Source organism: Petaurus breviceps, unplaced genomic scaffold (genome assembly GCF_028583685.1).
Source record: "Petaurus breviceps papuanus isolate PSGF00001 unplaced genomic scaffold, PetGlider_PUasm1.0 90763, whole genome shotgun sequence".
Taxonomy (NCBI): Eukaryota; Metazoa; Chordata; class Mammalia; order Diprotodontia; family Petauridae; genus Petaurus; species Petaurus breviceps.
This window is the reverse complement of record NW_027187340.1, coordinates 8,381,485-8,397,578: the sequence shown is the minus strand read 5'-3', so window position 1 is coordinate 8,397,578 and position 16,094 is coordinate 8,381,485. Positions and strand designations below refer to the sequence as shown.

Sequence of the window (16,094 nt, the reverse complement as noted above, 5' to 3'; positions counted from 1 at the left end):
AATATTTAGTTGATCTGATAGCTAAATTTATTAATTTATGATTAGAGGAAAATCCTGGGAGATTTAGACTCAGAGCAGGTCAGCTTTGACTGAGAACAGAGGGAGAGAAAGGACAAATTGAAAAGGTTCAGAAGAGAGTGTAAGAACATCTGGGCAGAGGAGCATGGCAGAGCAGGCCCAGGGGTAGCCTGCTGAAAGACAGTTTGAGGCCACCATGGCTATGAAAAACAGGGAGAAATGCAGCCAGAGAGAGAGAAAATGGATACCAAGAACAGATTCAGCTACTTCACCGCTTTGCCTGGGGCCCATCCTGTTTTCCGCTTTTCCTAGATGTCTACATCCTTCAGAGAAGCAGACCTGGGTGCTCTGTGCTGGGTGAAGAGTGCCAGGGCATGAACATCTCTGAGGCACATTTCTTTGCCACCCCAGAACTCCTCAGCATGGGGGTGGTGATGACCTTTTTTTCTCAAAAGCAGTAAGAGCACAGCAAATTGGGGCAAGTCCTTTTAAGCTGGAGAGGCCCATAGTAAATAAACGATATGATCCTAGTGATGAAGTAGACGTGTGTCGTCAAGGGATTGGCCACCAGGTGATGATTTAAGGGAGGGATATATATATATATGCCAGCTAATGAAGACCATCTCTTGGGTATGTATGTAGAGATTGCAGTCTGTGTCAGTGACCCATCAACCGATGCAGCACCAGCAAAATTAGAGACCTCCCAAGCATGGAAACATCCCCAATCAAATCAATCGATAAACATTTATTAAGCACCTACTATATGCAAGCTGAAAATACAAAAGGAGCTTACAATCTACTATAAGCTTGTTTGAGGCAAAGAATGTTTCATTTTTTGTCCTCATATTTCCAGCACCTGGCACATAATACAGGGCTTAATAAATGTTTATTTATTCATTGATTGATTGAAATAAGATACAAGTCTGCCGCCTTACACTCATATAAACCGAATTCTGAACTTCTATTGGTGCCTATTATTGAAAGTGTCTTTTATTTTTTTTTTCCTACATTATCATCCATTGTGGTGTATGGAAAGTAGCAAAAAAAATGAGCCTGATTTGTTCTCCTTTGTAGAGCCAGGCCGAGGCCCACTACAAAGGGAGTAAGCATGCCAAGAAGGTCAAAGCGCTTGAGGCATCGAAAAATAAACAAAAAGCTGGTTCTTCCAAGGACAGCGCAAAGGCTAATTCCAGCTGCTCCATCCCGCCAGTCACAGGCCACAGCTCTGACAAATCAGGTCAATGACAGCTTCGGTTCTTTACATTCTTTGTGGTTCTCTCTCTTTTTTTTCTGTTTGTTTTCCTGAGTTGTTGCATGTTACTGTCCACGATTTGTTTGTGTAAGTATTAATACGTTTTCCTTCACAGGAAGGGTTTTGTTTACTGTCCAACATCTCAATGTTTTTTTTTTTATCTGTGTCAGACAGTGGAAGACCATTCATTCCCTGTGGGAAGATTATGGAGTGAGTAATGGAGAAAGCCCTGGACCTGGAGTCAGAAGGAATGAGGTTTATGGAGTCTCTGCTCTAGCCCTTAACTGGTTGTAACTGTTGGCAAGTAACTTCAACCCTCTTTGTGCCTCAGTTTCCTCATCTGTAAAAATGAAAGGGTTGAAGTGGATGATTTATTTCTAAGGTTTCTGCCAGTGGTTAAGTTCTGAAAATCTATGAAATAGAATCAGGCATGTGTGTATACTATGTCAGAATGTCAATTCCTACATAAGTAGACACACATACATGCTCTGAACTGGCCTGACATTCATATTCTAATGCACAGCAATTCTTACTTAAGATCAAGGGGCACAGAACTGAAGCCTAGCTCCTGGTTTTATTAACTTTTTAGTAAATTCAAACTCTTAGAAATTTAGCAGAGGCACAGCCCTTCTGGCTGCAGGAGGTCCAAAGCAAGACAGAAATGGGATCCAAAGGAAATTAAACAAATTCATCTCTTTTCCAGTCCATTTAGTGCTTAGTTTGCCCCAGAATTAGGGGCAAGGAATTCCAGGTGCAATTGCTTCAGTGTAGGATCCTCGAGAGAGAGCATCCTGGCTAAATGAATAGGGTGAGCTAAACCTTTGTGGGATTTCTAAGAATTGCTTGTGAGATTCCATATAAGATCATATGTCGTATCTCAGTAAACCTTAGAGATCATTGTATCTACTCCCTTTGTTTTACAGATGAAACTGAGACCCAGAGAAGGGAAAATGACTTAGCCTGAATTTACACAGCTATTTGGTGTCAAAGCAGAGCCCAGCACCCAAGACTTCTTCATTCCGGTCCTGTGTGTTTTCTGTTACACCCAACGGGCACTTATAATCTTAAGAATTGGACACTCTATCCTGTACTAATTCAAGTTCTTTATGGTCTTATGGGAAAAAAAATTCCTATTATCTGAAATGTAAAATGCTATATCTATACTACATTATTATCTATAGCATAAAATCTTTGATGTGTTCAAATTAAAGAGAGGCAATGTTCAAAAGTCCAGGGTGGACCAACTCATATTGACTGAAAAGTGTGAAATCCAAAAGATTCAGTGAATATAGGGGTAAAGCGCCAGGTTTCCTAGCACATAGGTACTGCGAAATTGGATTTTAATGGACTTTCCCCACTCCCATAGGCCTGTGTCTGATAGATGGGTAATTTTGTTTCAGTTGATGACCTATTTTTTTTAAATGGAGGTGTTTCCATATTTCTTGTGCTCTGTTCCCTTTCAACTGACTTCCTTGTCAAGCTCTTGGATAAAACAGCAATGGCTCTGACTTTGCTCTGCAGTCAGAATTATTTTGAGTAGAGATAGAGGTTTAAAGGTACTTTTTGAACGGCAGCAGTAGGATTGTGGATAAGGAACTAATCCACAGTTATAAGAGTTGACTTCAGGAGCTCCAGGATGACAAAGGTAAGGGGACCATTGTTGATTGGATTCAGTGAGTGTTGGTTCCTGACACTCTTAGTTACTTCAAGGGTCTTATGGTGTTGTTTCCTGTGGGTGTTTCCTCTGGCAGCATAACTCCTAGCCTCTCTACAACTTCAGAGATGTCCAGTGAATCAGTCAGTAAACATGTATTAAGCACCTACTGTGTGCTAGGCATAGAATTAAGTATTCAGTGGTCATGGAGAGATTCCATGCCTGAAAACCAATCCTACTACCATTATCTTGCTGATAAACTTGAACACCTTGAAAAAAAATGCTCTAAATAGGATTTAAGGAATAATAATTGCTTTCTGTCATTAATGGAACAACAGCATTTTTCTTTGGTTTCTTAATGCTTACAGAGCACTTACTGTAACTGTGACATAGGACAGTGTGAGTACTATTATTTCCATCTTACAGATCTGGAAACAGGCTCACGTCACTAGTAAGATGAGATAATATAAGTCCAGTGCTTTGCAACCATGAAATTCTATATAAATATAAGTTGTCATCTTTATTATTTTACACATAAGGAAGCTGAGGAGCAGTACAAGGTCATAGCAGTGTCTTGCTCGAGGTCATACAGCCTTGTAGAGCAGGGTCTCTAGGCTCTGTCTCTCACATCATTGTATTTTCCAACGGACGGAGTTGTCTCCTGTGAGATTCTGAAGGAAAGAGGTCACTGTCAATGGGGTCATTATCTGAATTGTGCTTCTCATCTTCAGCAGGTCTTTCAGGGGAAACAATTAAAGTGATACTGGTTTGTACTCTCCCAGAAATTGTAGAGTACAGACTTTTTCACCTGAGCCTCTGGCTTAATAGCCAGTCCAGGGAGATGACGGAGAGGAATTATATGTGTTCTGCCAGTGAGCTCTGAGATGTCAATGTCCACAGCAAAATTGTAGATAACTGCCTGGGGTCTGGATTTGGGACAGGGATAGAATGCAAGGTAATGAGCAGAAAAGAGAGAACTAAACAAAGGATTATAAAACCTTCGAGTATAAAAAAAGGACCTCAGGGGTCATCAAGTTCAACTCTGAGGTGAATAAGAACCCCTTCCATAGCTTCGCCCCCCAAAAAAGGTCCTACATCTGCCTTTTGTAAAAGACCTGTGAGGAGAAACCTATTGCCTTTTGAGATAGTCTGAGCAGAGGAAGAACAATTAAAGCACACAAAACATTTTTTAAAGGAAATAAAATTGAATGAGAAGAGAAAAGAGGAAGGGAAGGAAGCCAAATTGAGGGATTAGCACCAAGGAAAGAAAGCTTTATAAAAGGTTCACTTTACCTTACCTTATCTACCAAATACATATGAAATTGGACCTTTGTTCCATCAGATTGGGACATCTCCAGCCTTCTCTCTCTCTCTTTCCCCCCACTCTCTTCCTCTTTCCTTCCCTCCCTCCTTCTCTCCCCACACATATATACATATGTACACATATAGACATACATGTATGTATACATTTATTCATATCACCCATATACATACCTGTAGATCTATCCATGTATGCAGCATACATCTATTTGTGTGTGCTTATATGTGTGCATAAATACGTACATGCATGTGTTGTCATACCACCTGCATCTGTGAATGTGTACATGGTGTCTACATGTGTGCGTACATATACAGGTATGTATATTGTAGATAGATAGATGGAAGGATAGGTAGATGGTTGGGTAGATAGATGGATAGATGGATGGGTGGATGGATGAGGGGAGGCAGGACCAGAGAAAGGGGGAATAAAGCTTTACATGTGCAATATTTTCTTCTACCATTCCCTGGCAAATATCAGGTATATATTCCCAGTCAAGTATAGCGATGCTCGAGACAAAGACAAGAGAATCGATCAACAAGCATTTATTAAGAACTTACCATGTGCCAGATCCCATCCTAAATGCAGGGATACGAAGATGTTAACAGTCCCTGGTTCTCAAGGAGCTTATAATCTATTGAGAAACCACACACATATATGAACATACATGTGTATAGAGACATATATACACATATGTGTGTATTTATACAAAACAAATAAAAAGTAGTATGGGGAGGAAGGATAGAGAGTACTAATGGATGGGAAGATCAGGAAAGGCTTCATGTAACAAGAGTTAACCTGGGGACCATGAACTTTAAAACGAAAGTATTTTGATGACTATTTCAGCATAATTGGTCTCTTGTAGTCTTATTTTATGCATGTAAAAACTGTGTTCTGAGAAGGGGTCTCCAGCTGCACCAGTCTGGTAAGGGGTCTGTGACTCAAGAAAGGTTAAGAACCTCTGGAGAAGGTGGTGCTTGAGCTTTGAATGAAGGAAGGGATTCTACAAGACTGGGGTGATGAGGGGGAGCAGCAGCACAAGTCTGAGGGTTGCTTGGTTGGTTGATTCACCATTGGAAGAGGAAACAGGTATGAATTAGAATATCTTTTTTTTGAGGCAGTTGAGGATAAGTTACTTGCCCAGGGTCACGCAGATAGTAACTATCTGAGGTCACATTTGAACTCGGATCCTTCTAACCCCAGGGCCGGTGCTCTATCCACTGCACGAAAGTATCTTTTCTTAAGTACGTATAAAATGTTGCTTTTAATACCATGCTTCCTCAAACTAGGTTTCTGTGGCATTAGTCACTAAGCATTTATCAATCACCTTCTATATGCTTGGAACTGTGGTAAGAGCTAGGGGTACCAAAAAAGCAAAAGACAATATCAGAGGACTGGCCTAGGCCATTTGGCAGTACTTGGTTCTCATTCTGTTAGCTAGATGCAATATATATTAGCTTTAGTATTTTCTTGACCTATATTTTCTAACTTTGAAACTGCCTAATTTTTTGATGACTTTGCTGTCTGTCCTTCCTGGCTGGAATGCCCTCCCTCCTCATGTCTAACCCAAAGAATCCCTCTCTTTCTTCAAGAGGCAGGTGAAGCATCACTTTCTACATGAAACCTTTCCTGATCCCTCCCCACCTGACTGCTCATGCTCTACTCCCCAAGTAAAGTGTATTTGACTGCTCTCTATATATTTACTTTATAATTATTCTCTGTATACTCATATACGTATTTTTGTACAATTAGATATGTATTTCTTTATATCTCTTTACTTCATTTGAATTTTATTTACTTTGTATCTATTCTTTGTATACTTGTACATCTCATTGTTTTCTTCCTGTTAGGATGGTAGGCCCTTGCTAGTGGGGATTATTTTGTTTTATGCTATTTTATCCCCAATGCCTGGAAAATTCCAGTATTTAATGTTTTCTTGTTTCCTGAGTTATCACAATAAATCAGGCAGTGATGAATAAAGAATAATAGAACAGAAGGCAAGAGACTTGGTTTTGAATTCTACCTGAGACTTGAGACAGGTCACTTAACCTCTTCAGTCCTCAGTTTCTAAAATGGGGATAATAATACTTACCAAGTCGTTGATGGCGAAGTGCTTCGCAAACCTTAAAGTGATAGATGAACACAAAGGCTAGATGAAGTTGACTTGGGAGTCAGGAACACCTGAGTTCAAATCTAGGCTTAGACACTTAATAGCTGTGAGACCCTAGGAAAGCCCCTTACCCACTCTCAGTCTTTGTTCCCCCCCCCAAGGGGTTGGACTTCATGTCTGTTCTCTAAGATTCTTTCTAGTTCTCTATAATCCTGTGAAGGTGTCATTTCTTCTTCCATCTTGGTTCCATAAAACATTAATACAAATGAAACATTTTAAAGTACTGTTCTAACATACACACCAGAGAAATTGTACTAAACATATTAGCAAGTGATACCATTTGAAAATAAGTGCTGTTTTCCCAAGCACATCTACACTACATTTGGCCAGGCATCACTTTCTGCATAAGAATCTCCACCTGTATTTTTTAATAGATTGTTCAAATGAGTGGTAAGAGAAACTATGCTTTCCAATGCATAAAATTGAAAATCCAGGATAAGCAACTGAAGACAGGCCCAGACCTGCCACCTTGGACCAGAGACTCCTCAATCTTTAAATCTCAGAATGGTCTGTCTGGGTCACAGATGTTGATAATGAGTAATCTTGTATTTAAAACTTTAGGATAAGTATTTTGGAAGCTGTGTGCAGGGTGGATTGAAGACTAGAAGTCAGGCTATTACAGCAGTTCAGGTGAAAATGAAGTAAGGGCTTCAATAAGGTGGTAGCTCTGTGAGAAGCAGGTGCTGTGGAGGGGTTAGAGCTTGGTCAGACATCCAGATGCCAAGTTTGTAATGAGCAAAGGATGGGAAGACTCCCCCACAAAAGGTCCAGGAGTGTGGGGGAAAAATGCTCCTGGAAAAAACACGGATTAACAAGTATTCTTCTTGGTCAATTTTATTTCAGAATGCACATTTCCCTCAAGTCTGGAAGTTGTTTACCTTTAAAAATTTTTTTTGCAATCATTAAGTGAAGTCTATAGACTCCTTTTCAGAATAATGTTTTTAAATGCATAAAATGAAATATACAGGATTACAAAGAAAAATATATTGAAATAGTTATCAAAATTTAAAAAAAATGAACAAGTTGTATTTATTCTCTGATACTCATATATGTATTTATTTGTACACTTAGATATGTATTTTTATATCTCTTTATTTGAATTTATTTACATCTATTCTTTTTATACTTGTATATCTCTTTGTTATCTTCCTGTTAGGATGGTAGGTCCTTGCTAATGGGAATTATTTTGTTTTATGGTATTTTTATACCATAAAGAATACCTTAGTCATATATACATATATATATATAGTTTTATATAGTTAGTATAACCAAAAAAATAATAAATTCAGCAGTCATACTTTAAATTGTGCATTGAGTGACAGTTGTTTTGTGTTTTAATACACCTAACACTAGTCTTTCCCTTTCATATGTGGAGTTCCCTGTCATCTGACTCAAGACAGTAGCCATATGCTGCCAAAACTTTTGGATGAAAAGTAGAAAACTTCATTAGCTGAATTTTTCACCCCTCTGACTCCAAACATCTGGATCTTTCCAAACATCCAGGTGTGGGGTGGAATTTCACATATTTTATCCAGATGTTTTAGTTTTTTGTAGCTTAGAGGCTTCAATTCTGAGGAGATTGTCGTATGCCAAAATTCACAACCATATAGCACTTCCAGGACAACATTTGTGTTTAATTTATGGTTTTTTTGTGCTAGGACTGGAATCATTTAAAGCACAGCTTTGTGGGTGCAAGCTGGCTGCAGTATGTTTCTTATAACAACCTTCTTCCATGTAAAAAGAGGCATACAAGTAATATCCTTGAGGAAATGGATGGTGGGAAAAGAAAGTAGGTTGGCCAGTCACGTGGCCATGGCTAAGGAGAAGACATGATGGATATCCTGAGAAGGCATTCTTTACTTACAAAAATGCAAACTAGGAAGATCTCCAACATGTTGAGAGGGTACCATGGTCTAGACTCACACAGGATGAGAAGAACCATGTGCATTGGTTGTGATCTTCTTCAGTGGAGAGAATACTAGCATTGTTGAGATCACACCCATTAATATATTAAAGAATGATGTTCAATGGGGGCAGGTTGGGAAGGAAGAACAGATGATGCAGGCTGCTCTTGATGATGTGAATTTATTGCCTGGGTTTCACATGGACAATAGGTGAGAGATACTGTTTAAAAAAAAAAGCATGAAGCCAGGATACCTGACTAGGTATATGGAACATAGCACATGGGCACTGAGAACAAATCCTTTTCTGAAACAGTCGTCCTTAGACACAACCTCACAAATGCCCTGCTGTTTCTGGACCACACAAGTTAGGAAATGGGATTAAATTGGATAAAATTTATAAAGTTTATTTTTAAAATGTTTTGAAGTAAATCCTCAACTAAGAAACTAGGATAGTCTGGCCTGGGGAAAATGTTAACGTGTGTTTCTGAGTTCAATGGAAATATATATTTTTAACTTCTGAAATTGAGAAATTAGTTGCCTTCACTCTCCGTATAGGGTTTTGTTTTTTTGCTACATTTCAGAATATGTAATTAAACTCATGATAATATAATGCACTTTCTTATAATGGAATTTTACTTTATATGAAGGGTTATAATACAGGGATGGTGACTATTTTCCATATAATTACATTTATCAAGAAATGTCTCTCCAATATGCTATTATTTTTCTTTGTATCCTCGTTGTCAAGAATAGTGCCTGCCACACAGATGACACTTAATAAGTGCTTGTCCATGGATTGATTGATTCTGTGTTAAGGGATGATGCTTTGTGCTGAGGGTACAGACTTTTTTCAAATGACCCAGTCCCTGACCTCAAGAAGCTTCTGTTTTGGCACTGAGTATGGGATGGGGTGAGATGGAAAAAGAGCACAAGAAGGAAGAAGATGAAATTATGCACAGATAAGGATGTCAGGTTAGGGTGATTGGGGCACAGGTTTTCATGAAGCAGAACCTCGAAGGAAGAGCATCCTGAAAGGCAGAAGTAGAAAGTCATTGTACTCTGGGCATTGGAGGGAGGAGTCTAGAAGGCTGGTAGTCTGTATGAGTGCGTAGGAGTAGGAGGCTGTATGGCATAGTAGGAAAAAGAAGTATTTGAAGCTGGAGGACCTGACCTGTGTTCAAATCCTGGGTTTACATAAAGACTTACTAGCTTTACAACTTAAGGGACTTCAGTTTCATTTAGAAGAAATCACTTTGGAGGTCCTTTCCAATCCTAAATTTAGGATCCTGTGAACCTATTATCCTAAGTCAAATTCAGGAGACAACTGGTAGTCCAGTTTGCAGTATCACAAAGGCAACTAATACGTAAAAAGGTTAGGATTCAGGTGCAGAGAGCCTGCAAGGGCAGGTTCTCTACAGGCGCTGGGAGACACTTACAATCACGTATCTCAGATTTTAGGATTTAAGTATTTTGTAAGCTATGTGCAGAGTGGATTGAAGACTAGGAGGTCAGTTAGGCTATTACAGCATCCAGGTGAAAATATAATGAGGGCTTCAATAAGGTGGTAGCTCTGTGAGAAGCAGGCACTAAGGAGCTTGTCATTCTGACTTTTGTCTTGCCACTGGACTTTGATGACTATGAAAGAGAAAGACTGACGACTTTGTACAACTCTGCCTCACTTAAATCCATTTCATGACCATGTCAAGACGTTACCCATCATGTCTTTGATCCTCTTCAAAACCAGGGACAAACAACAACAGCTTTGTGAGATGAAAGAGGAAAAAGACTGAATGATATTAGAGCTAAAATGGTTAGGATTTGACAACGTGGTTAGAATAGAGGGGTGGGGGGGAAGGGATAAATCACAGATGATGAGCCAGGTTTCTGAAGGATAGTAGTTCCATCAACATAAATAGTCAAGTTTGGGAGGAGGGATTTATGGGGAAAGGAGAAAGGAAATTCCATTTTGGACATGTTAAGTTTGAGATTGGACATAGGTGTAGATGTCCAACACAATTGAAGATGCAGGACTGACATTCAGAAGGGAGAAAAGAGGCATCCATGTGGAGGTGATAATTGAATTGATCTCAGCATGGTGGATGGGGAAGAGAGAAAATGAGTTTAAAGTACAATAATAATAATAATAATAATAATAATTAAATTTGTTATATGATCCCTAACTTCAAAAGTGGAAAGGGTTAGCTGGTAAAATCATGATGTCATCTTCTTTAGAGGTCCATCAGAAAGCAGGGTGTCTATCCATTCAGCCATGTAGGAACCAGGGAAGGTTTGGGTCTTCTTGTGTAAAAAGCAAAGAAATGAAGAAATAACCACTCAAGGTTTTTCCCATCTTTTTAAGTAGTTAGGAGATCTGTACATAGGACGAAAGATGCATAATGAAGGAGGTAGAACCCTAAACTCAGTATATTTTAGCTAGCTTCCTGAAAAATTGCTGTAACATTTTGCCCACAAACCCTTTACTTGAATTTCTCCTTAGAGTCCAAGTGTCATAATATGTGGTACTGTTAATATACACTCCTGCAATAACACATGTCCCAAAGACCAAATTCATTATTATGTTGTGACAGCAGTGTAATTCCATATAACAGAGCCACAGCATGCAGGGCCTGAGAAAACCTGGTTTTCTTGCAAATCTATATTATATATTCTTGTAAATCTATAATCACATAGTTGCAATAGTTAATGTTTATTTCACTTAGTGCCTTATGTTCATAGATTTTTTGCATTTGAATTCATTTTTAAAAATTAATTGGATATCAGGAGTGGAAAAGGCTGTTCTTATTTCAAACATGCAGATATATATTCAGAGCTAAATGCAAATCTTGGATCACTTTCCTTCTAATTTGGAGCAAATGAAGTAATCCCAAATGCTATTGAAATATTTACAAATGTAATTAATAATAAAGTTTATATAACCTTCTGCACATTCCACTCATGGAACATAAACATTGAGAAATACGGACAAATATCCTAAAGCAGTTTTCATGGAAAGCATTGAGATCAAATTTGAGACCAAACAATCCTTTCAGCCTGCTTGGTAAACATATTCCTTTTAAAAGAAACTGCATATAAGAAACGAGATAATATTTGGATTATTCTGTTAATTCTTATGAATTCTTATCTATATTTCTTGGCTATGTCAGATTGAGCCTTTTGCCCAGTAGTTATTCTTTCTAGAATGTTTGATTTTTTTAATATATCTTTGTAGTCCCAGAAGGCACTGCAATCTGCCACCTCACACTCTAGGTAGGTATTTTATAAAGTTTATAAAATGTATAAAGTTATAAAAATGTAAATTATTTTTATTTATATTTATTAATTTAATAATTTATTAATATATTTAATATATAACAAATATAATAATTTATATATAAATTAATTTTGTACCTCTCCAAATCATAGATCACAATCTCCTACCGTTATATTTTGCTAGTCAGTTATAAAACACAGAGATAACAAAGGCATTTCAATTAAATAGTAGTTTAATTAAAATAATGGTGTAACATTCATCCCCACCAAAAAAAAAAAGACCTTGTGCATACTCTACTACCAAACTGCTGGCATCTTCTGCTAAATGCCCTTGTGCTGCCCTCTGCTGAACCTTCTCCCTCTTCCACTTATTGCTCTCTGCTGCTCATCTGCCCCTCCCCCAGATGTTGCTGCCTTCCCCTTCCCTGTCACAGCTAAGGCTATTGCTTCCTTCATTCAGCATTGTCAGTCTATGGCTAGAAAGCTTTATTGGTTTCTTAGCTGGTCACTGCTAAACTCTCTGCTACCACCTTCTCGGTCAAGTCAACCAATGTTGTAGAAGTTCTTCCTTTCAATCAAGTCTGTACCAGAAGACATTGAGCCTAGGTAGAAAAGGACTGGGCTGCCCTTTGAACTCTCCTTGGGATTCTGTTACTGCTTCTTTTAGAATTCTTTCTATTAACTGCTAAACTCTGAACTGACTTTCCTATCTCCCTTGGCAGTCTCAGTTCAATTGTCCCCTAACTTATGGTCAGAAGACCATTTTAGTTCTCAGGTCTTATACTATCCCTCCTCCCCCTGACCAAGCTACATCTCCCTTGGGATCTACTTACTCAAATGGAAAAGGGTTTGAGAGACTATGGTAAAGAAACTGTCTTGACTGTGCAACATCAGACCCTCTGCTCTGTGTAAATAGCAACAGTTGACTAACGAGGTGAAAGGTCGTTGACTTTGGTACCACTTTCCCCCACTAATACGTCACAGCCCGATCTCCCCCATGTCTCCTTATATCTTCATTATGGGTTGTTGACAGATGAAATTGGAAATTCAAAATGGCAGATTTCTGCCGTCCAAGTTCACAAGTATCATGACTGTATTCTTCTCATTTATTTCTGTCTGTTCCTGATATTTATCCAGGATTAAGGCAGGAAAATGGGTATGATGAGTGTAGTAGTAGCAGTGGACAAGCTTATAGAGGGGAACAGAACTAATGTCCTGGATATTGTCAGAGGGTAAGGTGGGATGAAAAGGCAGGGAGGGGATGGAGTAGGGTCTAAGTTTTACCCACTTGTGCATAGTCAGGTGCTACCACTCACAAAATTACAAAATGGTTTAGACTCTTTACCCTGTAGGGTGGTCACTGATGCTGTTGGATGACAATACCTTAGAAGACTAGAAAGTCCTGGGGAGAGGCATTAGCAAGAAATAGCAGTCACCAACCCCAGCTAGCTCAGTTGTTCCCAGAATTTCCTAATATTCATAAGTTTAGAACAGTTAAGTGGCTTTGTAGGACACACAGGTAGTAAATGATGGAACTGGGATTTCAGCTGAGGCTGCCCTGACTCCAGATTCAGTGTTCTTTCTAAGCCTTGCTCCTAATATGGAAATAGAAAGTTATTTTGAAGGTTAAAAAAAAGTGCCTGTGATTTCATTGGTCTGGGGAACTTCCTTCTGCCAATGCAGGGTATCCCTTACTCTGAAATTTATAGCCTTGGAGAGCTTTCTGTGGCCGTGAACTTGTCCAGATCATACAGGCAGAGCATGTCAGAAGGGATGTTGAAACCCAGATCTTTCTAACCTTGAAGACTTTCAACCATGCCAAGCTATGGCAAGAGATGCTTTCTCTCAATGTGTACATTATTTTAAAATGTTTTCTGTATTTGGTCCTAAAGGTTTAATTGTATACCATTCTGCTCTCATAACTTTGAAAAACAAGTCTGTTTTAGAAAGAATTACATTATAGAGTAATAATCAGATTACATTATAGAGTAATTATCAATTAGCAAACAAATCTGATTATCATGCAATTCACTCATTTAAGATTTTACTGTTTCATCGGGGCGCTACTCTCTCAGTAAGGTTAATAATTTCTGTTCAAAGAGAAATGTCTTTCTGCCAGGGATAAGAGCAGACATCCTTGCCTCATATCATTTTTATGTGTTCCCTGAAGTGTTTCATATTTTTATATGCTATTAAAAAATGATACCAAGTTTTCCAAATACCCTCCCATTTCAGCTAAATGCTGAATGCTCCATCGGTTAAAAAGCAAGGTCTGCTCAGTGGCTCTTCCCTCCTTTCTCTCAGCAGCAATGGGACCTTGTGCTGTTGTACAGAAGAAAAGACAGTTTTCAGCTTGGGTAGTGCCAATGTCATTTATAGACATGGAGCCATCATAAATTTGGCATACATCTATCCAGATCCGAGAAGCAGAGATTTAGTATCCCCTCATAAGACAATAGATTAAACATATTTATGACAAACATCTTAAGTCTGAAGTTCTTTCTGGTGCACAATCACAGAGAACGTAAATGAGTCCCATCTGTCTGAGGAAAATAGACCATTATTCTGAGGCCCACACTCTGTGAGTTGTACATTCATCATTAAGACTCTCAGAATCGATTTTTTAAAAATGGAACTGTCAGCATCTTTTTTCCCTTGTACCTTGAATTCAAGGGGGGAGTCCTGCCAGGCAAGGCTACAGACTTATATGCAGTCAAGTGTAGCCCATCCTTTAGAAACTTCCAAAAGTCTTACAACATTTTTCAGTGCTCTGAAACAATGCCGAATCTAAATTGTTGGTCTCTGGACCCTTCTTAAAAACTGTTTCCTAGTATTTGTTACTAAATGATGCATGCCTGCAGTTGTGATTGCCACATGATACGGTGCAAGGCAACTGCAAATTCTGCTAAAAGCAAAACCTCTCCCCACAAGTATCTATGCTTCTGTTAGCAACTAATCTCGGGACTTTTATTTTAAAATAACAACTACCCCAGTAGTTGTGTTTATATACAGCCCTTCTACATTTTATAAATGGATGTTAGGAGATGAAAGAATTGGGTATTTAGATATATAACCCTGGAGCCTCCCTCAACATCTTATCATTTGGTGATGTCTGCTGAGTGATCCGTATCAATAAGTTCACTGCTTTTTTGGTTGGTTTGTTTTACTTTAATATCTCTTAAGGATCAAGATGTATTCCAACCTGTGGAGTGGCTGCTGGGTGTTTTAGGTGATATAACAAATGTTTATTAAGAACCTACCACTATGTACCACACACCAGGTGAGGAAGTAGGAGTATACAGAGAAGTATAAGACCATGGCCCTTCCCTCAAGGAGTTTAAAATGTAGTTCTACAGAATTTAGCCTTACCTTTTAAATGATAAATCTTTTCATATTTTAAGCACTTTCAGTGGAAATGGTTCTAAAACTATATTTCACTTGTAACTATAAAACTATACTGGGGGTGGCTAGGTGGCGCAGTGAATAGAGCACCGGTCCTGTAGTCAGGAGGACCTGAGTTCAAATCACTTACTAGTTGTGTGACCTTGGGCAAGTCACAACCCCAGTTGCCCTGCCTTCCCTTCTCCAAAGAAAAAAAAGTAGTTATAAAACTATGCTTTTATTTGTTCTAAAAGTTCTCTTGGAATCACAAAGTAGCTATTCTAGGACTCCTCCCCCCCCATTATTGTTTTTATTAATTGGTTGGGATCCACAGCTTCCTCTGTGTGGGGAACCTTTGGGAAATATTCCCTTCAAAGTAGCCTGTAAATCAAAGTCTCATATAGTGAGTTAACCTGGGGCACTAAGAAGTTTAAGGGATTTACCAGGTTCAGTAGTTGTGAAAGGTGATCTCTCTGCCTCTAAGTCCAGCCCTCTATCTATTCAAAACTATAGGAATTGTCTTCTGTTGAGTTTGAAATGAAATAAACCATTGTATTATGCTTCATTTATAATTTTTTCTCGTTGTCATAAAATTATCGTTGAATTCTGACCCAGTGGCACTTAGCATTTTTGGGGAGAGGATATCTTAGGATGACATCTAAGGCTTATGTTATTAGAAAAACAATCATTTTTCCTTTTGGAAAAAAAAGTTCATCTCTCTTGGTGCGGCATTTGCTTTCATTGGTTAACAGGGAGATACAAACAAGTTTAAACAGAAGAGCAACTCAGTCCTGCACAGGAGTTTGACTTTAGTACATGGCATTCATTCCATGGACTTTGCTCTAGTCTCCGTAGAACCATGATAGCCCTGAAAAATTATTTAACTGTTAATATATTACACATAGATAAAATATGATATCAGTTATGATTTAAAATATATGTTGTTTGCTTGCTATATAGAGTTAAAAAGCTCCCAATTTGCAGAGCAAGATCACATCTATCACTTTTGCTAGACTGTGGCCAATATTCCCTGTGGGTCATTTTTGCAATCTTATTTTCATCCTTGGAATCTCTATGGGAATTGCTCCTGTAATTCTATGAGTTGCACAGAATTTTGCCTCATGGGG

At 38.6% G+C, this 16,094-nt stretch overlaps 1 protein-coding gene across 2 annotated transcripts in view; it reads left to right on the top strand.

Moving 5' to 3' along the window:
- Positions 1-16,094, top strand: part of ZNF385B (zinc finger protein 385B) — a 407,528-nt gene that overhangs the window by 362,291 nt on the left and 29,143 nt on the right. For both annotated transcript variants that reach the window (XM_069068559.1, XM_069068560.1), the window contains one exon: positions 1,093-1,255. In XM_069068559.1, coding sequence (XP_068924660.1) covers positions 1,093-1,255 — 163 coding nt within the window. The remainder of the gene's footprint in view (positions 1-1,092; positions 1,256-16,094) is intronic.